The sequence below is a fragment of the Heterocephalus glaber genome, unplaced genomic scaffold (assembly GCF_053883595.1).
Source record: "Heterocephalus glaber isolate CG9 unplaced genomic scaffold, H.glaber_assembly_v1.0 deba00000546, whole genome shotgun sequence".
Taxonomy (NCBI): Eukaryota; Metazoa; Chordata; class Mammalia; order Rodentia; family Bathyergidae; genus Heterocephalus; species Heterocephalus glaber.
Window position 1 is genome coordinate 32,773,149 of NW_028258147.1, and position 27,307 is coordinate 32,800,455.

The 27,307-nt window shown below is 35.6% G+C and overlaps 1 protein-coding gene across 1 annotated transcript in view; it reads right to left on the bottom strand.

Moving 5' to 3' along the window:
• Window positions 1-27,307, bottom strand: part of Vps50 (VPS50 subunit of EARP/GARPII complex) — a 128,483-nt gene that overhangs the window by 44,891 nt on the left and 56,285 nt on the right. The window contains exons 13-18 of the mRNA XM_004862683.3: window positions 24,473-24,605; window positions 20,660-20,751; window positions 16,768-16,862; window positions 16,341-16,439; window positions 4,877-4,967; window positions 2,306-2,482 (exon numbers count right to left, since the gene is read on the bottom strand). Coding sequence (XP_004862740.2) covers window positions 2,306-2,482; window positions 4,877-4,967; window positions 16,341-16,439; window positions 16,768-16,862; window positions 20,660-20,751; window positions 24,473-24,605 — 687 coding nt within the window. The remainder of the gene's footprint in view (window positions 1-2,305; window positions 2,483-4,876; window positions 4,968-16,340; window positions 16,440-16,767; window positions 16,863-20,659; window positions 20,752-24,472; window positions 24,606-27,307) is intronic.

Consider the following 27,307-nt stretch of genomic DNA (forward strand, 5'->3'; position numbering starts at 1 on the left):
TTCTGTCTAATTCATTATAATGAGATTTAGTCCCAAGAACAGCTTAAAAGACTATGCTTAGCACCCAAGGACCTCCTGAGAAAAGAACGAAAAACCGGTCCATTTACTTTTGAGAAGCAAGGTGCCTCCCTAACATTTTCATCACCTTTTGGCACCATGGCCCATGTCACCAAGAGAAAGGGCAGTGGAATGCACGCAAAGCAAAGGAAACAGTGACAACAGCATCACAGTCGTCATCATCAATTAATGGATTAATATGATTAAAATGGCTAATGTTCATTGAGCTTTTGACCAAGTACTGTGCCAAGTGCTTTCAGGGATAATCTCACTGAATCCTAAAAATAATTTTAGGAGGAAGTTTTATCTCCACATAGCAGTTGAGGAAAACAATATGGTGGCAACATGGAAAGAACTCTGTCTCTTAATTCAACAACTAATTTGTCCCCTAATTCAACAACTGAAAATGACTATGGAAAGCATTATGTCATGTCCAGATTTTCAAAGACTTCAGTTGTACCTAGAAAGATGAGACTGCACATTAACAAATATAAAAAAGCATCTCAGGACTTCTATAATTATATACAGTGTGATCCTGATGCCGTGCCGACAAGCAGTCCACACAAGCGAGAGTTCCTGGTTACAAGTTTCATGATTAAATACTACATTAGATATTTAAGGATCCAGTATGTGCAAATCTGCCTAATGCTAACATTTATTTGCAACCCCATAATCAATAATGAAGATAGTTTTGTGGTCAGTCACCAATACACGCAGAGTAGCAAAAACATTGTCATCCAACATGCACATTCCCAACCCATGGCAAACAAGAGAATGTTCTGCTTTATTGTTTTGCTCATGCTTTATTTAGCACCATGTATTTTGAATGTTTCTTGTTGGTGAATTCACTGTTTAGAATGAATGTAGTACTAAAGTGCTATCTAGTGTTCAGTGCAAGAAGTCTACAGCATGCCTTGCAGAGAAAATGCTTGTATTAGATAAACTCCATTTAGGCATGAGTAATGGTGCAACTGGCTATGAGTTCAATATTATTGATTCAATAGTATATTTTAAATAAGATATCTTTAACAGAAGCACACATAAAATAAGGTTATATACTGACATGTTAGGAAATATTTTGTGACCAGAGGTTGACAGGAACCTAATACTATAGCTTTCCTAGGAACAATGGTTCAGTATTTGCTAACTCAGAGTCACAGCAATTTTATAGAATACACCTGCCACAAATAATGAGAAGCAAATACTATGTGAGTTTTAATGAACATATCACTATTATAGAAGGATATATTATTTCAAAATATTGGAATGACTCGGAGTTCTCAGTTTAGTCTATATTTCAAAGAGGCAAAATGTCACAAAAAATCACTGAACTATAATTTTAAACATGTTTTTATATGAAATAACACATTCACAATAAAACATGACAGTGGCATATTTTCCCGGTAGTATTTTTTAAAATATGTCTTCAGTAAACAAAAGAGAAATTCCAAAACTAAAATATGGAGACAAATCCAATAGATTTTTCTCACATCTGAACAGTTCTCACTTTGGCTTCATCAAATCTAAAATAAAAATCACAGTGGGTTCCTCTGGAAATTATGAAGATCAGAAAGATACACCAAACAACAACCTGGGCCAAATGAAGTATTCTGAAAACACCGTGCAGGGAACTGTGAAACAAGCATCCTCCTCACTGCAAACACAGGGAAACTGACAGTCACAAATAATATAATTTGCCAAGGGCTACTCAGCTAATTAGTAATAAAGGTTATATCCACTACCTGCCTTCAAACCCTTTCCACTAACTAGAGTTAATATTGCTCTTGACAAAACATTACTTCTAATCCTATAAATGTTCCTTCCAGGCAACTAAGGAAGACATTATTCTCTCTCAGATAAAGGGAAATAAAACAAAATGACTGACTTAGTTACCCAGGAATAGAGCAGAGAAAAAAAAATGCATATGATCTATTTCCTTACCCATCTCTCTATAGGAGTATATTATATAAATATGCACTGAAGAACTATACTGGTACTATATCAGTAATCCAGTGAAAATAGAAAGCATATACAGAGGCAAAATTTATTGTTCAAGAGGACAATATCACTGGGGTATATTGTAAAGTCATTATTTCTGTAAGTAGTAATATTGTAGGCACATAAGCATGTAGATAGGAAGCTGGGTGGTAGGTGGATGAAAATTCTAACAAATTACCTTGCTCATTGGGTAGAACATTTTTAGAAATCTCACTTGCATTTCACAATATGTGTTAAGAACAACACGTACCCCATTAGAAGCCAAAACATCTTCCGTTTCTTCATCTTTGTGGTTGGCCTGAATTTCAAATGGATTCCCACCACTACAGCACTGTTCAAATAAAGTCATTGTCTTTGAAGAAGTTGTAACAGGCTGCTTACTAGGTGAAACTGATGGGGAACGAGACTGTTCCATGAATTTAAATTCCTAGACATTAAAAAGGGAATTGGATATCTTTCAGAAGCAACAATAAAATTCAAGTACATAATCATAGTCTATCAATGTAAATGTAGAGTTAGTAGAAAAAAATTATACTCTTCAGTTATTTACTTTTAAATCTTTCGAGTTTTCTAAAATTACAGGTTGGGAAATACACATGTAAACGTTTTCCTAAAAACAACTTAAGCAATGAGATCACTTAAGAAAGTGTAATCGACATAAAGCTACTTTTGGCTCCTTTAAAAAGTATACATAAAAATTTCTGAAAAGAAATTTGAATAATAATCTAAAAATTTTGACACAGCAGCAAAGTCCTGATGAATACAATTCTAACCCATAAAATCACTTATAAAAACAGTTAAGTTATGCACTATACCTGTACCACATTCTATACATATATATCAAAACAAAACATGAGGTATATATCATTCTTCATTATGATGATGTCTATAAACTGTCATTTTTTTTATATACCAAGAATCAGACAACACACACACACTAAGAGGCAGATGCTATGTTTTCAACATCTTTCCTGCTATTTAACCCATTACATTCTATTAGTTTCCTATATATTGTTAAGAATATCACCTGGCTTCTCCATGTTTCAAATTCCTCATCTGTAAATTGAGAGGATCAATCTAGATTGGGAGACTGGTCCGAATCATGTATTACCCAGATGAGGAAACTGAGGCAGTCTGGAGATTCAATGTCATGTTTAAGATTAGATGGATAATTAGAAAAACAGTTGAATAATCTCAAGGTTCATCTGAAGTGCATAACTTGTGATTTGCTAGTTTATCAAAATTTAATATTTTCCCATATTTAAGGAGATTAATCCCAAACTTAAATTTTTTCATATTCAATGATATTATTAAAAGGTAGCTTTAAATTGCTAAAAAGTACATTGGCTGGTTAAAGTTTTAAATGATAGATATGTTCATTTTCTTTTTAAATTTCAGCTACACAATAAGTCAGGTCCATCATAATGCCTAAGAATCATGCCATCATTTTTTAATTCTAAATAAGGGGTCAATATATATTGAGATGGTGTTTTAAAAAATCTGTAAGAATATATGTGACAAATGAACAATAAGTTATGAACAGTTTTCAAGGTAACTACTTTGACAGATGGGAACATTTTAACATGCCTTTTGAAAAATGGCAAACTGTCTTACAATTATATCCAGTATGGATGCAAACATGCACAATTTGATAGTTACATAAAAATTTAAATAAGCATTCTAAAATTAATGTTAAATTTATAATTCAAAATAATGCTAAGGAAATACTTTATATCAGAATTTGTAGGTTCTATATTAACTTAAGGTTAATTATTGTTAATTTGTTACTAATAACTAAAATCAATGTTAATTTTGTTGTCTTTAAGCATTTATTAAACATATTTCGGTGTTCTTAACACTCATATTAGGAAGGCATAAGTATAAGAAGTTATATAAAATTAATATAAAGACTATCACTTCAAAAAAACCTTCTAATCATGTATTCTTTTCATTGTTTTTTTCATACTGGGTCTCGGTCTGCAATCCAGGCTGGCCTTGAACTCATGCCAATCTCCTGCCTCAGCCTTCTGAGAGCTGGGATTACTGCCATGCGCCACCACATCTGGCTCTATTCATGTATTCTTTACATTTATCCAGATTAAGAAAACTGCTTTTAGAAAGCCATCCCTCCCAAAAGCAAAAACTAAACACACTATACTTTCAAAAAATGGATTTTTAAGAACATGCATTATATTTAGACACTTGGTATTTGTAGAATACAATCTTCCACACAGGAATGGTTATCTATAATGTGTTTCAATCAAAGGAAAAAAATCAAGCCAACTAAAGACTTTTCACAGATTGTTCATTCTATAAGAATTTAAAGAAAAAGAAGATTCTTAGTGCCTCTTTTATTTCTGAGGCATTTTCTAAATACAGACAAATTAATGAACTGTAGTATAATTTAAGAACCTATTAGCCCCTTTCAGAAATGACAGTTTTCATATCTAAGTAGTAAAAACATTTTTATCAAACAGTACCAAAATATCATGATTAATTTTCTAAAAAAATTTAAATATAGCAGGAGATCATCTTCTAAATTCAAATGAGAAAAACAGCAATTTAACTAACTCTTTTAGGCAAAAGTTTTCCTTGGAGCATATAAACTGAATTTTGTAAAGAGAGATTTTTCACATTCATAAAAGATCATTCTTGTAAAAGGGGCTTGCTATTAATGACTTTCAAAGAAAGAAGGCATTATTCCTTAATTTGATTATTTTATAAATGCTCTCATTTACCTGTTTAAGAAAACTAAAAGGATAAAAAGATAATGAAAAGAAGATAATGAAAAGGCAGATTCTGGTTCTTAAGAAAAACTTACATGAAGTTGCAAGATACTGAAATTTGACTTAACAGGACAAAGTTCCCAAGTCTCATTCTCTAAGAACATTCTCAGCTCATCAAGTCGTGTTCTTAAAAAAAAGAAAAAGAACTCTCTTAAAGAAGAAAAGTACACTGCACACAAGAGTTGAGGAAATAAAATACAATTATAGAATTATATTCATAATCACGATCAGAATCAATTCTGAGAACCCATTCAGATTAATATGGTAAACACAAATGTTCACTTTTACTTGCTGATATTTCATCATCTTTAAGAGAAAAACTGTCAAATATTTGCAAATAATCATACTGCAAAAATAATGAATGTGTAGGAAATGGTATTTTGATTAAGGGGCTACACTAAAAGCTGGTCACCAAATAATGTATTTATAATAGTCTTAGCTAATCATATATCAATGTCAAAATGCAGAGTAATAATTTACAGATTCTGTGAGGTCATATTAAATAATATAAGCTTCATGCTAAACAGCACAGATCATAACCATGCTTACTAAAGCACAATATCAAGATAGTCACTCTCAAAGATCTTTAGCTCAGCACCTATCCCCGCACAGCATTTACAAATTAAATTAGCAGGTAAGAAACACATGTCCTCAACAGTCTACTAATCACTTATGTCACACTGATCTCCTTTCTTTAATGCTTTTGCTGTCATCATCTATCCTGGGTAATCTACATGTTATACAGGGAGTCACAGAAAAACAAATCCTATTTCCAGTTGAAAAAAGGTAGGTGCCTAACCCCTATAACCATAAGCTGTTGCTACCATGCTAAAATGAAATCTAGATTTTTTAAAAAAAAAAACATTGAGGCAATAAATAGATGGATCTATGAAAAGCAGGAACTTCTCCAAATATTGGAGTTGACAGGCAAGTATTTTATGATGATTATTATAGGTCAGATAAAATAGACACAAATACAGAGGGATAGGGAGGAAAATTCCAAATAACTGCAATAATAAAACAAATTAAAAAAGAATCAAATATATATTCCAGAACTGAACAACACAACACCTGCAATTAAAAACTGTCTGGAGGGGCCAGGGATTTAGCTCAGTGGTTCCACAGCCTGCCTCACAAGCTGAAGACCCAGGTTCAATCCCCGGTACCAAAAAAAAAAAAAGAAACTGACTGGATAGTCAAACAGCAGGGTAGACATATCAGACGACAGGGTTAGTAAGCCCAAAAATGAATCAACAGAAATTATCCAAACTGAAAGACAAATTAAAAATAAAAAAGAATCAGAAAAGATCATAAGAGAAGGAGAGCTGTATCACATGTGCTACAGGCAGCAGTGCTCAGGAGACCCCTGGAAGACACCATAGTCCAAGGTATGAGAATGGGGAGGTGCAAAAACCCACTCAAAGGAGGACAGCTTGAAGGCGAAGCCCATCAGATGAAACCCACTAACAGGAGCACTTAGAAAATAAACAGGGCTGCTTTTTGATCTAGGCACTGCTTATAGCCAGGTCTGGCAAACAGGCCACCATGGTAAAAGTAGCTCTGAGGGAAGAAGCTCAGGGCAGCTGCTAATAGCTGCCTGTCAGTGCTCAAGCTAGCAGCTTCTGCCCAGAGCCCACATGGCCTAACTCTCCTCTCATTGGACCACAGTGCTGCCCAGCAAGTTAGATAGTCATATGACAGGTCCTTCTCCAATCAGGGTACTAAGGAATATGCAAGCCAGAGAATCATTCAGAGGGCAGGGAATGAGTTAGAACTGGTAAGCCCTAGGAACCAACAGAAGCAAAGGGTATGGCCTGGGCAGGGATCCAGACCCAAGCTCTGAGGATCCATGAGACAGAACTGCGGGGGCTTGCAGTGGCTGTGACGAGTGGGATCCAGGATGAAGAAGACACAGAAGTAATGCCAGAGTGGGCACCTTCCCACTGCCCCCTGAACATGCCCTAGCTCTGCACTTCTGTGGGCTTCCTCCCATCGCCATCCAAGGGCCACTGAATTCCATGTACAGGGTTTCACTTCCACTGACCCCTAAGCATGACAGAAGTCACAGACTGTGAAATCTAATCTCACAGGCACTGAAGTGGAGGCGGCACAAGACTCAAAAACTAAATGGTTAAAATGTTTGAAGAGATTAAAGAAGAAACAAGCAAATGCATAAGACAGTCAATGAATTTAAAGAGATGTACATCAGTAAATAAGGGTTTAATATGATGTTCAATGAGCTTAAAAAGACATAAGGAGCTGAATGAATTAAAGAAGACAATGATGGATATGAATAACCACTTCAGAAAAGAATTAGAAATTATAAAAAAGAATCAAGCAGGAATGAAAAACACAATTAAAAGTCATGCCAACAGATATGACCAGTCAGAGGAGAGAATATCGGGACTTCAAGACAAGAATGATATAGTGTATCACTTACACAGTGATACTCTTAGCGACAAAAAGAAATCACAAGTGGTTGATTCAAAAGCTGCTAGATGACTATAAAAGAACTAACATAAGAATTATAGGAGTTAAAGTATGGCTAGAGAAGGAAACTAACGGTACAAAAAACATATTCACTGAAACTGCAGAAAACATTGCAAATCTAGGGACTGAAATGGATACCCATGTAAATGAGGCATTTAGACACAACCCAGAAAAGAACCTCTCCACAACACATTATAGTAAAAAAATCCCAAAAATTCAGAAAAGAGAGAGAGTACTAAAAGCCATTAGAGAAAAAAGTTAAGTCACTTATAAAGGGAAGTTTACTACTGCAGATTTCTCAACACAAACCTTAAAGGTTAGGAGAGCCTATTGTGAAGTTGCTCAAACTCTAAAAGAAAACTGCCAATCCAGATTACTGTATCCTGAAAAACTATCCTTCAAAATTGATAGAGAAATAAAAAACCCTCTACAACAAAGAAAATTTAAAGAAATTCATAATTACCAAATCAGTAATCTAAAAAATATTTGAGGATTCTAAACAAAGACTCCAAGGGCAATATCATCAAAGATCCCAAAAGAAAGAATACATCTGAGGGAGTAGTAAAAAGAAAAATGGAAAGAAGTTAGCACTGAAAAAATAATACAATGACAGGAATAAATACCTTTCAAAAATAATGCTCAATGTAAATGATCTTAACTCCCCAATCAAGACACAGACTGGCTGATTAGATAAAAAACAAAACCGAATTACATGTTGCTTATAAGAGACATACCTCACCCACAGAGAAACACATAGACTGAAAGTAAAAGGATGAAAAATCATACTCCATGCAACTGGAGCCCAAAAGCAAGCAGGAGTAGCTATCCTAATTTCAGACTAAGTAAACCAAGCAAAAACTGATCAGAAGAGACAAAAAGATCACCACATATTGATAAAGGAAATAATTCAAAAGGGATTTACAACTGTTAAGTATATATGCACTGAATGTTGGCAACCCTAATTTCACAATACAAAAAAGAATAGACAGAAGCCAATACAACCACGGTGGGGGACTGTAGAGTCCCACTCTCACAAATAGGTCAATCAGGCAAAATCTCAACAAAGAAATACCACAGTTGTACCATATCAGTGAATAAATGAACCTAGGACATATCTACAGAGTGTTTCAAGCAACAACAGCAAAATACACATTCCTGACATTAGCCCATAGAACCTTCCCCAAAATAGACCTTATGTTGGGCCATAAAACGTGTCTCAATAAGTGCAAAAGAATTCAAATAATCTGCATCCTTTCAGTTCACAATGGAATAAAACTAGAAATCAATAGCAAAAGGAACCACAAAACTATGCAAACACATACAAATTAAATAATATATTCCTTGGGCCGGGGATTTAGCTCAGTGGTTTCGGCCCCTGCTACGCAAGCGCAAGGACCGGAGTTCGATCCCTGGTACCAAAAACAAAAACAAAAACAAAAAATATATTCCTGAATAGTCAATGGATCATAGAAGAAATCATGGGATAAACTTAAAAATTCCTAGAAGCAAACAGCAATGGCAGTACCAACAGCAAAACTCGTGGGACACAATGAAAGCATTCTCTAAGGAAGACATTTATAGCTGTATGTACATTACAAAACTAGAGCATTACCAAATCAACAACCTAATTATGTACCGAAAGGTCCTAGAAAAGCAATAATCCAAACCCCAAATTTATACAAGGAAACAAATTGTAAAGATTGGAGCAGAAATCAATGAAATTGAGGCTAAAGAAAAAATACAAAATATCAATGAATCAAAGAGTTAGTGCTCTGAAAGGATAAAAAAGATAAAAAATGCTTAGTCAAATTTACCAAAAGAAGGAAAGAAAAAGACCCCTATCGATGCAATTAGAAATGAAAAAGGCAAAACCATAACAGACAATGCTAAGATCCACAGGATTATACGAAACTATTTTGAAAACTTATATTCAAATAAATTGGTGAATTTAGAAGAAATGTATACATTCCTAGGCACATAAGACTTACCAAAATTGAACTAAGAAGACTTAAAAATCCTGAATAGACCAATAACAGGCAGTAATTGAGGCAGCAGTAAAAACTCTACCAACTAAGAAAACCTAGGAACTGATGGATTTACTGCTGGAGTTTACCAGAACTTCAGAAAAGAGTTACTAACAAAATTTCTCAAACTCTGCCATGAAATTAAAAGGGATGGAACACTGTCAAACTTGTAACACTCATATCAAAACCAGACAAGGATTCAACAAAAAAAGAAAACTACAGGCCAATATCTTTAATTATCATTATCGCTTGTGCCTAGCTGTCCTCCCAAAGACTCCTGAGCTCATAGGCGAGGGTTTTCGGAAGTGGCTGGATCTAGGGTGTGTGATAAACAAACTAGTCCATTGATTGGTTTAGCATAATTCTGCATGTGGATAGTGGGAAGGACCGCCCATGAGGCTTGTGGCCTAGATGGATAAAAGGGAAAGGGAGGCTTGGTGCTTTTGCTTGCTGCTTCCTATCTACCCAACCTTGGACTATTTTTCCTCTATGATGCCCTTCTGCCACGCCACTCTGCCTTGGAGCCAGCCAATTATGGATGGAAACCTCTACAAACTGTGAGCCAAAATAAACCTTTCCTTCTTAAATTGTAAGTTTTGGGTATTTTGTCTCAGCAACTAGAAAAATAACTAAGATAAATCCTCAACAAGATACATGTAAGCAGAATACAACAAATCATTACAAAGATCACACAACATCGTCAAGTCAAACTCAAGAATGCAATGATGGTTCAACATACTAAATCAACAAATGAAATATACCATATAAATAAAAAGGATTTAAAAAAACACATGATCAACTCAAGAGATGCAGAAAAAAACCTTTGACAAAGTTAAATACTCATTCATAAGAGAAAGCCTGATGAAAATAGGTACAGAATGACCTCAAGCTGATAAATGCCATTCATTGTTGCCACAGCAAACATCACACTAAATGGAAAAAAACTGAAAGCATTTCCTCTAAAGTCAGCAACAAGGCTGGGGTGTCCATTCTCTCCTGTTCAATATAGCACTCAAAACTTCAGCCAGAGCAATCAATCAGGCAAGAGAAAGAACATGAATAGAAAAGAAAGAAGTCAAACAACCTTTATGTGCATATTATATTTTACATAGAAGACCCAAAATCTCCACCAGAAGATTTAGAACCAATAAACAAACTGAACAATGTAGCATCATACAACAAAATCAACATACAAAAATCAATCTTGTACACCAATAATGAGCCCACCAAGAAAAAAATCAGGAAAACAATCCCATTTACAATAGCATCAAAAAAACTTAAATGCCTAGGAATCAATCTAACTAATTAGGTTAAAGATTGCTAGAGTAAAAACGATAGTACTCTGAAGAAAGACACTGAAGAGGACATTAGAAAATGGGCACAAGCTTCTTCTTACACACTGAGGAAAGAGAATCTAATAAATAATTAACTCTGCTTTTCATCTTGTTCTATTCTTATAATAATAATGCAGCAAGAAAAAAGGTAAGTCATGCAGGTAACCCTTACATAGAGCTTTTCTAGTCCAGCTACCTCAGCTTACAACAGATAGGACCAAAGTCCAGAGAGGTTCAATAGTTTGCCCAGTATTAATGAGACGGTAAGCAGCAAAAAGTGGTACAAGAATCTGAGTCTACTGTCTCCCAGCCTAGTTTCTATCAATACACTACAACCTGATCAGTGAGAAACAAGTTTCACGAACATTTCTAACAGAAGTCTTTTAAAATGTTGAGTATTTTTGTAAATATTAAAATAATTCATTTCTGTATTCTACCAAGGTGAACTCCTGAAAGGAATCTATTATGGTCAATGTATAAAATAAAATGCCCACTGCCGCAGAAGACAGTTTTTGACAATGAGGCCCCTCCAGGAATCACTATTTTTACTTTACCCATACCTCCCAGGCAGTAGAAGCGACAAAATGCCTCCCAGTTGTCTTGCTGGGGGCAAAGCAATCTTTGGGGAAATAGGTATCTGGCTGCCTTCGTACTGGCACCAGAATTGAGGCTCATGGCTCTTTTGTGGTTCCTTTTTTTTTTTTCAATCTGTGCTTAAAAGCCCCCCAAGCCACCCGTATATACTGCAGTGTTATAGACCAGCTTTTTGTTGTAGCAGAACAGGAAGTATTAAGTGATAGGGTTTCATGTTGTTCCCTTACCACTGTTTTCTCAAAGTTTATTCAACTACATCTAAAATTATTTTTTAACATTCTCTTAATTCGATTATTAAACTGAAAGACTGCTTTGGTACAGATGGAAGTTAAATAGTCTTTCAAAATAATTTACTTAACAGTTTACAAACAGTATAGAAAAGCTGTACTTAAGGGGACATAAAAAGAATTAAATTATGCTATGTACATGCACCAGTACCCTACAATGAATGTAATCACTGTGTACAAGGAAGAAAATAAAATTTCAAATCGGCACACTTTCTGGCACCAAATAACAGAATAATCCAAATGGTGAAAGTTCCGAATAAAAAGGAAGATAAAACTTAATTCAAATGAAAAAAATGCATATAAGGGATATAGATCAGTTTAAGGGAAATAGGTCTAGTTTACATCAAGAAAGGTCTAATAAATATTAATTCTCTTTTCTCTCAACACTGTTTTAAGCACACAATGCACTGTTGCTATATGAACATTCTTTCTCATCTTTGTCCATCCCCAAAACGATTCCTAATTACCCAAAGCAATGCACTACAGTCTTGGCTTTGGAGCTACATTCTGAGTATCACATCCTTTTTTCTTTTTCTTTTTTTTCCCATTAAGTTTATTGGTACATTTTAGGTACAAAATAGTTACATTCATCACTGGGATCTTGTACCTTTACATGAGTATCTTGGTTCTTATTTTTTTTCCCCTTCCCTTGCCCTCCCTTCACCACCTCCACCCTTCCTTATTTGCAAAGACCTTGTTTCCATTTTCTTCCTTTTCTCATATTTTTTCTTTTCCCTTCTTTCCTTTCCCCTACCCCTCTCACTTCCCCTGCAACTTTAGACCTTTTCTTCCTGTTACACAACAACAACTATACATTTTTAAAATTATAATATCAAGATCTAGGAAACATTACCACAGATTTTATAGAATTTAAAAGGATATGCAAAGCATATTACAAATATCTTTTTGGAAATAAATTTGACAACTTCTAAGAAGTACCTTGGAAGACAAATTAATGAAACTAACTCTGCAGGAAATACAAAATTTGACTAGAACCTATTAAAGAAAGTATATTCCTACCTTGCAAACCTACCTATATGACAACAGCAGACTCATATACATTTTAACTGATAAATTATATCAAACATTTAAAGCAGAAAAAAGAAGGAACACTTCTCCCCTCATTTTAGGAACTCAACATTGTGCTAATCCTAAAACTGGATAAAGATAATAGAAGAAAAAAGCATGAACATAGATAGAAATTTGTTTAACAAAACAAACTATTAGAAGTCAGATCTGGCAGGATGTAGAAAGTGGTTTTGCTATAGGGATGGCAGTGTTGGTTCAGCATTGGAAGATCCACCCCCCAAAAGTCATCATTTTAACAGAGGAAAGGCAAAAGCCATATGATCCTGTCACTAGTTGGAGAAAAAGTATTGGACTAAATTCTACAGCTGTTCATGGTAAAAGCTATCAGGAGACTAGAAGTAGAACAGAACCTTCTCAACAGATTAAAGGCATGTACTCCATACTTCCAGTGAGAATGCCTTATATGAATGGAGAAGATACAATGTCTTCTCCTTAAGGTGGGGAACAAGGGCAGATATGCTTACTCTTTATCTGTCCATTAAACTTTGAAACCTAGGCCCCACCAAAATAGTCTGGCAATAAAATGACACAATTAGGATAGGATTGGCAAGGTAGAAGCAAAATCTTTATATGTAGATGAAATGATCACCTACAGAGAAAATACTAAGAAATCTCTAGGAGCCCCTAGAACTTGTATTTGAATTTAGCAGGATTAGAAAACACAAGGTATATATAAAAATTCAGGTCTGTGTATACTTGCTATAAATGAAGAATTGGATATTGAAATTTAAAAGTTATGTAGGAGTACAAAGGACCTAGAAAAGTTAAAAACAAAAACAAAAACAGTGTTGGAAGACGTTTACTACCTACTTTTAAGACTTCCTCTAGAGCTACAGTAATCAAGGCAGTGTTGGTGTGAGGAAAAACATATAGATCATTGGAATAAAAGAGAGAATCTAGAAATAGAACCACACATATATGGTCCACTGAGTTTTGAAAGATTATCTAACATTAGCATTTTATAGAATATAAGCTCAATTCAAGAGGCAAGGAAGAGATAGTGTTTTCAGCAAACAGCACTAGAACACCTGGTATCCGTATATAAAAAATTAACCTTAACCCTTCATTTCCATACATGAAAATAACTTGAAGGGATCTATGAACCTAAATATGAAAGATTAAAACTATAAAACTTTAAGAAGAAATTATAAGGGAAAAAGTTTATGAATTCAGGGTAGGCAAGAACTACCTAGAATACAAAAGACATGATGTATAAAAGAAAAAAAATTGATAAATGAGATTCCATGAAAATTTAGAACTTTAAATGACATCATTAAAATGAAAAGTAGTCCTTAAACAGACCATATTTCCAATGCATATAACCTATGAGCAGAATATATAAAGAATTCTTAGAGCTCATTAATAGACAACCCAATTAAAAAGTAGACATAAGAAGATGATAGCCAGTACAGCACAAGGAAAGGTGTGCAACTCTAGAATCAGAAAAATACTAATCAGTACAATAACAAGACTGAATTGTACACTCATTAGGGAGATGATTTTAAAAGTTTTAAAAGCCTTTTCATGACTTTTTCTTTTTGTTGCATTCTCCCCCTTTGCATTTAATTTGTCACGCCCAGTGGATTCATTCTGCTGGGTTTCCTGGGGTTGTGATCCTCATTGTGTTTTCCTAGGATATTGTCTAAAATTTTTTGGAGTGCCGGTTTGATATTCATGAAGTTCCTGAGGTGCTCTTTAACGTGAAAGTATCTTATTTCTCCATCAATTTTGAAAGATAGTTTTACAGGGTACATCAATCTGGGTTGGAGGCTGTTTTCTTTTAGGGCTTGAAGTACATCACTCCAAGCTCTTCTTGCCTTGAGGGTTTGCATTGAGAAGTCAGTCTGCTGTGATTCTGATGGGCTTTCCTTTGTATGTGATTTGTTTCTTTTCTCTCACTGCTTGTAGAATTTTGTTCTTCTGTTGGATTTCTGGAATCCTAGCTATTATATGCCTATCTGTAGATTTTTTTTTTATCAAGACTATTTGGAGTCCTATATGCCTCACTTATCTGTATGTCAAATTCTTTTCCCCTCCTTGGGAAGTTTTCTGCCATCACTTCTGAGAACAGTTTTTTTATGTCATCTGCACTCTCTCCTCTTTCTTTATTGACTCCAATCAGTCTTATGTTATTCTTCTTTGCATCGTCTAGCAGCTGCTGGATTGATTTCTCGTGTTCCTTTACAATTTTAAAGCAATTTTTCTTTTCCTGGTCACTAATTACAATCTTTTTTTCTGTACCTAAAATTCTATCCTCACATTGGTTCATTCTGCTGTGCAGACTTTCCATGGAGTTTTTAATCTCTTGGAAATCTGTTTGCATCTGTTTTATGGATTCCATTTGTTTCCTATGTTGGGATTTCACCATGTTCCTCAGATCCTCTACTTTTTTCTGTGTCCTCTCTAGATTTATAAATCATGTCTTGCACCATGAACAAAATCTTTGCTGTTATCTGAGTAATTATTTCTGATTTCATTTTTCCCAGATCCTCTTTTGTTGCCAGTTCAGAGAGTCCAGGTGGTTGAGTATCAGAATGTCAGATCTCATTTCCCTTTGGGGTTGCTGTAGGTGATCCAGAAGTCTGTTTTTGAGGCTTGTTTACGTGTCTTCTCATTCTCATTTCCACGGGGGGTGGGGGAGGGGTGGGGGGGGTGAGCAGTGCTTCTGGTACCCGGGTGGCTCATCTTCTCTGCCCTAGGAGCCTGGGATGGTGGTGGAGGAGCTTCCTTCTGGGTGCTGGGACCAGCTGAGCTTCTCTGCCCTAGGAGCTGGGGATGGCAGTGGGGGAGCTTCCTTCCGGGTGCTGGGACCGCCTCACCTTCTCGGCCCTAGGAGCTTGGGATGGTGGCAGGTGAGCTTCCTTCCGGGTGCTGGGACGGGCTCACGTTCTCTGCCCTAGGAGCTTGGGATGATGGCAGGGGAGCTTCCTTCCGGGTGCTAAGACCAGCTCACCTTCTCTGCCCTAGGAGCCTGGGATAGTGGCAGGGAGCTTCCTTCCAGGTGCTAAGACTGGCTCACCTTCTCTGCCCTAGGAGCCTGGGATGGAGGCGGGGGAGCTTCCTTCCAGGTGCTGGGACCAGCTCACCTTCTCGGCCCTAGGAGTTTGGGATGGCGGCAGGGAGCTTCCTTCCGGGTTCGGGGAGGTGACTCTTAAGACCTGTCTCACATCCCTTTTTCTAAAACCTCCTTACTCCTAAAAGGCAGATGGTCATCACCAAGTACTGCCTCTCCTGATTTAGCTTCCTTACTACTCACATCACATACAGGGTGCATGGAATAGAGGCCAAATTCTTTCAGTGAACTTGGATTATCTTTTACCCATATAGAAATCAATTCAATATTTAGTTCAATGTATCAGCCCCTCAAGAAAGAATATATTAAGATTTAATTAATAAGTAATGAGGATATTTTATCATATTTCTGATAAAACAACCTTAATTATCCTAAAAAGAACTACAAGAATGTAATTGTTCAAAAATAATTGTTTTAGGGCTGGGGATTTAGCTCAGTGGTTCTGCTGCCTGCCTCGCAAGTGTAAGGTCCCAAGTTCAATCCCCAGTACCAAAAAAATAATAATAATAATAATTGTTTTAAATCAATTAATGCTATTAGAGTAAGCATTATACAAAAATGTTCTCTTTACTTAAATAAATTTATTCACATTGTACCAGAATTCTCACCTATGGTAGTTCTTGAAATAATTGACACTTTGTTTTCTAATAGATTCTTGTAAAACTTCAGACTTGCTACCACAAAATTCTTCTCCAACTTGCATTAACCTAGTTGGATAGAAAGACTTATGTAAATTTCAGCAACATCCTTACAGAGAAAAAAAGCCTAGGCTCTTTTTCTTCAAAGACAACAAAAGTAAAATTTAGATATTTGAAAAGTTCTAAAGTTCAAAAATTCACAATGTTTTATAAACATCCAAAGGGCAGAAATATTTAAACACATGCACATACAAACCCAGCAGCAATTAGTTATGGATGTATAATTATCTTCATTCCCATGAAGGAATTCTACATAATAACTCATTAATTTGTGATTTCTTTGATTATCATGGTTGAATGAATCAAACTAAAGAATAAGACAAGATTCAAACACTACCTGCTGATTATATCCAAAACAAAGATGAAATCATCATATTTGAATATAGACAAATCCGTTCCAAGCAAGTAGGTTTTTACTTTTAGCTGAACATCCTATGAGACAAAAAAAAGATTTCAAATACTCAAAAGATAGAAAATAAGTTCTCAGTACCATTTATTCTATGTTATAGAACACATTTTTAACTTGATGAACAATATCTATTTCAGCCAATAGTCAAAATCCTTATGGCAACATAACAGAGACAATTCTATGAATATTAGATACAAAATAGAAACACCTGGAATCATTGCTATAATTGAACACAGTTCCATAAAATTTTAAAAAGACACACACACACACACACACAAAGAATTATATCCTCATAATGGGTATGAGACAAAAAATATCTTTATGCATGACTTTGATTGGTCAGATACCCCAAAATAATCAATTCAAAACTAAATAACTATATGAAGTAACTAAGTACAAGACAATATATAAAAACTGGTAACTGTCATGAAACTGCCACGCACTTATAATGAAGACATTTCACTTAAATCAAAGATTTAAACACAGTAAGAATAATCTTTAAAAATACCATACATTTAAGAAAACAATAGCAACTCTAATGATATACAAAAACAAACCTAAAAAGAAATTTCAGTGTACTGAAATAATGGGATGGGATGGGTGACTAAATAATATAACAACGGTAATTTTTTCAAATTAATGTCATGTTCAATGAAATTCTAACAAAAATCACAACAAAAACTTTTTTTCTGAACAATTATGTAAAAATTCACCTAGAAGAATAAGAGGTCATAATTGCTTTTTTAAAAGATAAAGCTTTGTAAAGGTTGAGTAAAAATTTTGAGTAATGTCAGAAGACTTATACTATTTATATTAAAAGTATTAAAACTACTTAAGAGTATATAACAGAGAAATCAACCAAGACAAATAGTCTAAAATACAGTATGTAATTTTTTTACATTATAGGGGCACAAGTAAAACACAATCCAAAAACATTTTTAAAAAATAGATGGTCAAACATTTACCAAGCAGATATAAGCAAAATAGACATGAGTGGTAGTAAAGACATCAAGTCAACTAGAATGTATAGCAAAATGTCTCAGAATTTTTTTAGAAAACTATTATCTTAATTAATGTAGAGAATTATGTACAGAGAAAGTAAAGCGGTTATTAGCATTTCAGCATCAATACAGCTTCCTAACATGAAAAGCAGAAGTTGTTAGAAATAAAACAAAAACTTGACAAAACTATAATCATTCTAGAAGGATAAAACTCCTTCAGAACTGCACAGATTAAGAAAACAACAACAAAAAACAAGATATAGATCAGAATAAGACAATTAACAAGTTTGATTTAATATACATATAGAATATGATTCCTAACATGAAGGAACTATATGATTATTTTCTAAATGTTCCAGGAGAAATTTTAGAAGTGCGTCCTTAATCTTGTTCACTTAGATTTCTTTGCCTCTTCACTGGAATGAATGTATGCATAATGTATAAAATATGTGTATATTATATATAAAATCATTTTGTAGTATACCTTATTTTTGAGGTTAGAGGGGAGAGATGTCTTTTGCACCTCTCTACATCCTAACCAGATACAGGGATCTTAAGTCAGTTTACATTCCAAGAATCATCAGAATACCACTACAGGTTAAAGGCCAGTAAGCAGTCTGCTACCAGAATGTAAAATTAGTATGTATATAAAGACTGACTCCTCTGTGGTACAGGAGTATATCCTGCGGGGGGCGGAGGGAATCCTCTCGGATTACAGGTAAATTTTCTGACTTTATTCCATCTCTTATTTTGTTCACCGGTTTATCTGAACCCATCCTTAGCCAAAAGCGCTTTGGAATTCAGAATTTCTGATGTTGGAAAAGAAGGAACATATGGTATATACTATATATAACATCCCTATCATAGGGATTGTGGCAACATCCTTTAATCAAACGTATTAATATTCCTGCAATATATCAATATTCCATTTAATGGATAATAAATACTAGCTGTAGAGAAAATGCTGGCCAGGTTCTCCCACAAAATGAATTTGATGCAGGATTTTACCTGTTACCAAATTTAAAAAAAAAAAAACTTTTTAACAGCATTTGCTTTTTCAATTGTACTGAGCGTTTTCATTTCAATTTAATAAACATTCAGTGAGTCCCTAAAACATGCAAAGTCCTATTCTAGCACAGGTTGAGAATAGGTCAGGGACGCAGAGGGGACTGAGGAGTGGTGAAGGTGAAGACACTCAGGCTTGAAACTAGAACACAGTAGTTTATACTCAAAGCATGATGACTTCCATGAACTGGTCAACCGCTTAAGTGAAAATAGTTTACTAAACTTTATCAGATTTCCTTCTATCAGGAATGCTCTCAGGTTGTCAAACCAAATGGAAACTGGCCAAATATTTCAACATACATTGCAATTATCAGACCTTCTGTCATGGACGCTATAATTTCAACTATGTCTATAGTTCAACAAGGGTCTGTCCGGAGGCTAAATGAGAAATAACTCATATCTGACCCTGAGTATATATTTAATGTGTATGAGATTTGATGTTCCTTTAAACATAATACTTAGAAAAAAAGCAACCCAAATTCACAATTAATGGTAAATTTAAAAATGGTTTAATATACTCATATAAGAAAATACAAAAGTTGAATCTCTTACAACTATCATAGAAATATTTTTTAAAATGAAAATATAAATTTTAAAAGCATGCCTAATATAGTCAGCAAAAAATAGAACAGCACTAAATTGTGTTACATCTTTCTTAAGGAAATTTATGTTTTCAGGATATGTTTTCTGAAACAATTTTTCCTAAACTAAAACTCAGCCTCATTAGGAAAATCAAAAATACATTTTAAAAGGCCGTAACGTGGTCAAAGGGTCTATAGTTTTCCAAGGTTCCAGTCCAAGACAAAGTTACCCTCAAAGAAATTATACTTTGTTCTAGGAAATATCAAATTTTAATGAATTAAAAAATTATCTGATTATAACTACTGAGCCACTAAACTGAAAGAAAACCATTGCTATGGTTTGAATGTTTGGGTCTACCCTAAAATTCATCTGCTGAGACCCTAAGTGATGGACGGTCTTCTGAAGTAGGGCCTGTGTGAGGGGAGGGGGTCAGGAAAGTGGAGCCTTCACGAGTGGCCTATGCCCTCGTGAAAGAAGCCTGCCGGACACATCTTTCTGTTTCCAACATGTGAAGACAAAGCAAGAAGGCACCCTCTATGAACCAGGAAACACGACCTTGTCAGACACCAAATCTGCCAGTGCCTTGATCTTAAACTTCTCAGCCTCCAGAACTCTAAGAAATGCATTTCTGTTGCTTCTAAATTAATCTAGGTTTTTGTTTTAGCAGCCCCAATAGACTAAAACAGACAGACTAAGCCAATAACCATGTAAGCTTCCCCCAAAGGCACAATGTTCTTGAGAAAAAAATATTTCTATCCTAGATTCTCACCCACAGGTAACCCACTTAATTATCCCTTTCCCACAACTAAGAGAAAATTAGGAAAATATGAGTAAATAAAATAAAAGAAAATACAGAACAGCTCAATAAGTAAAAATTGCTTTAGAAAATTATATGCTCACTAAGACTGTAAAAGCAAAAACTTAATAAGGAATACATGAAGGTTTCCAATGGAGATTTTTAAACTAGAGGACTTTTTTTATGGTCACTTTTAGTCCAATACAACTGCCAAATAAATTACAGAAATTAAATAGCCTAATTTCAAAGAGAAACTATCATTTGATTAAATCTTCAAAGAAAATGAATATAGAAAATTTAAAAGTTGAATTTCTAAAACATCTTCAGTTGGAAGTTTCCATTGCTTCTGTGAAAAAATAATTTTAAAAAACCAAACCTGCCATATTCGCGTTAGCCCATGTTCTAATTTCTTTTTTACATAGCCACGATCAAAATTAGTTTCTTCAGTATCCATCATAGTATTCCCTTCTGAAAATAAAAGAAGGAATATGTTTCTAGATGCAATTCAACTTTTTTTTCCCAAATAATTTCCACTTGACTTTTCATTTTTGAGGACCAATGTAAGATATAGAAAATACTGTATATCCAATCTGTATACATTCAAAACTATGTAAAAAAACAGGTACTAGGATTAAAGTCATTTGATAAGAGGTAACCTTAGACTGTATACACCTCAGACCACTGAGCACATATGTGACTGGAGCAGAGATCCCAACCCAGGCAGTGTGGTCCCAGCAATCAGGGATCAGCACATACTACCCACTCCATGACCATGTGACAGACTGGCACCTGGGCAATACAGGACCAATTAATATGATGCCAACAAGAGCACAGATTGTTGGGGCCGGGGATTTAGCTCAGTGGTTCTGGCGCCTGCCTCGCAAGCACAAGGACCCGAGTTCAATCCCCAGTACCAAAAAAAAAAAAAAAAGAGCACAGATTGTAGAACTACCCATGCAGTGAAACAATAGTAACAATATGGTTTATTCCATATAAATAATCTGATAATGTTCATGTCAACAAGTAAAATCAATACTCTGCCTCAAAACAAATTTCCCTCTAAAAGCAACTGAAAACACACATTTACATTTTAAATTAAAGAGTACATGTTTGTGTGAATAAAGTGAAAAATAACTGAGTATAATATCATCTTGTATCAGGTTAGCAAGGTGTACAGTGGTAAACTAAAACACAGTCCCTGCACAGCTGGCCAGGTTAACCAGGCCACAAAAAGCTTAGTTCACCTCTGAACACTGCACCTGAGAGAGGCGACCACTCCTCCATATGGAATTTGGCAACTATGGGTAAAACTGTGTTATTAGGCAACTATGGGTTAACTGGATAACTACACTCTTCGTAGAATGCACCTGAGTAACCATGACAGCTTCTGTAATCTGTCACCAAAGGAGCATAACAGACTGAAAAAGTCCTGCCAAATCTCTTTGCTCTCCTCTCACTGCACTGTGCTTTGTGTAAATCCTGCTTGCTATATTCCCAGAGAAACTCCAATAAAATTAAACTTTGTAAGTGTAAAAAGAGGTATATAAAGAAAAACAAACTTCTATTCAGGGCTCTCAAGACCGACAAGAATCACCCGCTGAGCTGCCACCATTAAAGCTGATTTGCTCCTTCTTCATGTGTCAAAGTGTTCTGTTTGGGTATCCCCGCAGTTTTCTGTCTTACAAGAGCTTATTTATATGCATAATGTGGCTGTAGGGGACTGAGTAGCTATGGTAAGCAACTAAAAAATAGGTTCAGAGTTTTATGTAGAATATTAAAGTATTAGGCTATTAAATATCAAATGTCATCACTATAAATAGATGAATTCTAGAGTCTTCATCAGCTTTATGAAGTTCTGTTGAGAATAATTTTGAAATTAATGATTCTTACAATTTTATTACTGAATATGAATAGGAAAGCATTAATTTGACTGGAACAAATAACTTTTTAGAGTCCTAGATATTATCATGAAACTGCTACAATGATAAATACTGTACCTGAATATATAGACTGGGGCCAGAGATCCATGAGCAAGGCCCTGGGTTTGATTAAATAAACCAAAAACAAAAAAAACAAACAGTTTGAGGTCAAAGGATTTTTAGCAAAAAGGGCTGAGTATATGAGGCTTTTGGAAATACTTTCAAGCTTGACTCAGTATTCCAAAAAATGTAAACTACTGCCCTTAATCAAAAAGCCTGCTTTACTATAATGAATATACAGTCCTCTAAATTCTTTTTTATTTTTAATTTTTTATTGACTCACAGTAATTGCATACATTTATGAATTCTTAGACTTAGTCATGTGTTAATTCTGTTTCATACTGTTTCTTTGGTTTTTCCTTAAATAATGAATTATAAGAAGAAAAAGGATTGCTGAAATATCTTAACAGGATCCATATCTAGAAAAATATAACAGTTACCAAAATAAGATAATATTTGCTAAGAGTGGAATCCCAGTGAGCCCAGGAATTTCTAAGAAGCATCAGGTTAAAAAAGAATTTTTTTAAAGCCTCTACAGCAGTAACAGCTATGTCTTTCCTTTCATGATATTAACAACTACACTATACTCTTTCTAAACTTTTAAGGAGTATTTTAAGGAGCAAACTGAAGACTAGATAGAGAAGATAATTGCTTTATGTTTTCATCTTTGGTAAATGGCAGTGAAAACTGAAAGCCAGGCCTCTGGGATTCCATGTTCCCAGAGGTAATATGGGGGTAAAACATAAGGGTTGGGTAAAAACAGTCTAGTCCACCATCCACTGGGCTTTGTATGGTCATGCTTTTTTATGTTTTGGGGTTTTTTTACAGTTTGGGAATCAAACCTAGGTCCCCGCATGTGCAAACAGCCACTTTACCACGAGGCTCTACCTTTAGGATACTGGGGTCCCTCTTCTACTTTCTCCACCTTTCCCTTCCATTACCCTCTCCAGCAGTATTTCTAAGTAGATGAAGGTCATCCATAGACTTTTCCTCTCTTATTTTTTGCTTTCTATATTTCTGAACTTGTTATAAATCAAAGAAAAGATTAAACTTATGCCTTTTAACATTATCAAAATCCTGTTTAATCATACAGTGATGTTAGATGTTTTGTGTACCACCCAACAACAGAAACCAAGCACCTTAGAAATTTGAAGTTAGTAAAATAACTTGACCTAATTAGCTACATTAAGTTGCATGTGATAAAAAACACTTGTACAGTATATAATTTATTTTACATATATCAAACACAATGCTAATAAAATAATTATTGCTTATAAAAGTATTTTCAATAACCAATCTTAGCTATTATTCAGATACTCAGAATATATAATTATATGAACATAGTAATTTTAACAGAATGCCTACTAATACAATAATTTTTTAGACTTGTTCTTTATTACTTAGCTGTCCAACTCAGTTATTTAAATTTATATTTTTCTTTCAAAGATGACTATTTTAATTTTCTTTACAAAGTTCAAAATATTCATATATTTTCCAGAAGGAAAGTATCAATATAATTATTAATTCTTAGAATGTTGCATTAGTACAGTGCAAAAATTAGCAAAATAGATTAATATTGAATATGTATTTAGTAATGACTTCATAGTACATTTTGTTTTTGTTTTTGTTTTTTGGGGTTTTTTTTGGTACCGGGGATTGAACTCGGGTCCTTGTGCTTGCGAGGCAGGTGGCGGAAACACTGAGCTAAATCCCCGCCCCCATAGTACATTTGAATAGACCAATGTTTTGTCTAGTTTGCAACTAATAATATTAAATAAATAATTTTTTGTTTGCTTTTTCTTTGAGATGGTCTCACTTTGTAGTTCGGACTGATCTTGAACTCATGGCAATCCTCCTGCCTCAGCCTCCCCAGTGCTGAAATTACTGGCATGCACCACCATGCCCAGCTAAATAGATCATTTTTTAAGAAATCTCTTCCCTATAATTCAACTCATTCTTAAGGCCATCAGCACATATTCCTGGGCTCTGGTACTAATAGACACTTAAAAAGTCCTTTGGCCCAGCTAATCTCCAAAGGTCACAGAACTTTTATAGTAACTGAAGCACTTTCTTTGCTGAACATTTAATCTACTGTCACTCTTACCTGAATTCCTAAAGGTATCATGTACCTTTTCCTTTCTTCTAACTCCAGAAATATGGAATGTTTTATACAGTTCAAGTTTTAAAATAAAATCAAAATAATTTCCTACCAGAAACTGAAGCACTGTTCTCATTGTCATACTTTTCATGCCATTCCATGGTCCTGTAATAGCTGAGCATAACTTCCCACAGTGCTTTGCAGAGATCCCCAAGGCAGGGAATATAGCTTTCTGGTGTAACATGCTAAAAAAAAAAAGAGAAAAGCCAATTTTCAAATTATTGCTTACTTAAATACATAGCTAATCAAAATAAAATGTTACATTACTAATCAAATTATTTTAAAAGTTAGAGTAAGAAAACTGCTTCTACCAACATATTTAAGAAAATTAAGGTCTGCCCAGAGAGGAGCAGGCTCCCACCGGAGGCCCGCCATTCCACTGACGAGTGCATGCAGATCCCAGGGAGCAGCTGTGTGGCCCAGACCAGCAGCTGCAGGTGGAACCCAGCCCTGGTCCATTTGACATTAGAGGCTCAAGCACACCCCCCTAGGCCGGGAGCCTGCCCAGAGAGGAGCAACAGGGGCACACTGGCTCCACCAGAGGCCTGCCATTCCATTGCTAAGTGTTGGCAGATCCCTAGGGAGCAGATGTGTGGCCCTGACCAGCATGACTGAGGGCAGATCCCAGCTAGCTAGCGGTCTGCCAGGACGCCATAGGCTCAGGCACACCCACCCAAGCCACAGGCCCGCCCAGAAAGGGGCTGCAAGGACACATGGGCTTCAGCCAGAGGCTCACCATACCATTGGCTACAGCCAGGGAACCGCCTGAAGAAGAGCTGTAGAGGCACATAAGCAATACCCGGAGGTTTGCCATGATACCACTGATAAGTGCAAAGAGACCCTAGCCAAAGCCTGTGCAGACAACAGAAACTGGGGTGCACAGCCCCCAACCAGAGGCCCTCCCAAAAAATAGCTACATAGGGGCCCCAGCGAGAGGCACGCCTAGATATGATCTCAAGTGTGCTCAGGACCCAGCCAGAGCCCTGCTCAGACAACAGGTCAGCTCAGGGATATTGAAGGCCACCAATGTGAACCTAGGAATTGGTGTACTGGTGAGCAGCTGAGTAAAGGCTGCTCCGTGGCTTGTTGAGAATTCAACACCACTCGGTGAGCAAAAAGTCGCCTCAAAACAACATAGCAGCCTGCATCTCAAATGAAAACACATGTAAACAAGTCCCAAAACCAGACTTCCAGATCACCTAAGGGAACTCCAAAGGGCAACGAGATGGAACAATCTGATACTCAACCACCTGGACCCTTGAACTGGCAAAGAAAGGGGACCTGGAATAATTTCTCAGAAAACAGCAGAGATTGTGCCCATAGTACAAGACATGATTAATAAATCTAGAGCAGACACAGATGAAAAAAAAAGTAGAGGAGCTGAGGGACATGATGGAATCCCAACACAGGAAACAAATGGAATCCATAAAACAGATGCAAACAGATTTCCAGGAGATTAAATACTCCACTGAAAGTTTCCACAGCAGAATGAGCCAATGAGAGCACAGAATTTCAGACATAGAAGATAGGATTGCAATTAGTGACCAGGAAAAGAAAAATTAGTTAAAAGTAGTAAAGGACCATGAGAAATCAATCCAGCAGCTGCTAGACAATGAAAGGAGAATAACAGTAGAGTGACTGGAGTCAAGGAAGAAACAGGAAAGAGTGCAGATGACATAAAAAAATTGTTCACTGCGCAAGCGCAAAGACCCGAGTTCAATCCCCGGTACCAAAAAAACAAAACGCAAAAAATTGTTCACAGAAGTAATGGCAGGAAACTTCCCAAATAGGGGAAAAGAACTTGACATAGAGATAAGTGAGGCACATAGAACTCCAACTAGCCATGATCAAAAAAAAAAAATCTACACATAGGCATATAATAGTTAAGATTGCAGAAACCCAACAGAAAAACAAAATTCTACAAGCAGTTAAAGAAACAAATCACATACAATGGAAGGATCATCAGAATCATAGCAGACTTCTCAACACAAACCCACAAGGAAAGAAGAGTGTGGAGCGATGTATTTCAAGCCCTAAAGGAAAACAACCTTCAACCCAGACTGACGTACCCTGCAAAACTATCCTTCAAAATTTATAGAGAAATAAGATACTTTCATGACAAAGAGCACCTTAGGAACTTCATGAAAACCAAACCAGTACTCCAAAAACTTTTAAACAATATACTACGAAAAGACAATAAGTATCACAACCCCAGGAAGCCCAGCAGAATGAATTCATCAGGCACAACAAGAAATTAAACACAAAGAGCCAAGAACCCTCACTGGAGGAAAGATAGCCTCTTTAATAACTGGTGCTGGAAAAATTGGGTTTCAACTTGCCAAATATTAAAACTAGACCTATATCTTTCACCATGCACTAAACTAAAATCGAAATGGATTAAAGATCTAAATATTAAAACAGAAACACTACACCAGCTAGAAGAGAGGTTAGGAAGAACCCTTGAAGACACTGCTGTAGGAAAGGATTTTATGAACAAAACCTCAGTTGCCCGTGAACTAGCACAAACAATCAACAAGTGGGATCTCTTCTTACTAAAAAGCTTCTGCACAGCAAAAGAAACCACCAACAGTGTGAAAAGACAACCCACAATGTGGGAAAAAATTTTCACCAGTGGTCCCCCAGACAAAGGTCTAACTATCTTGAATCTATAAAGAACTCAAAAAAAATCAGACCTCCCAAATTTAAAGACCCCATCCAAAAATGGGCATCTGAAATGAACAGACATTTCTCAAAGAAGTAGAAATAGCAAATAAACATATGAAAAAATGTTCAACATCACTGGTCATTCGAGAGATGCAAATGAAAACAATGCTGAGATTCCACCTCACCCCAGAAAGAATGGCTGCTATCATGAAATCAACCAATA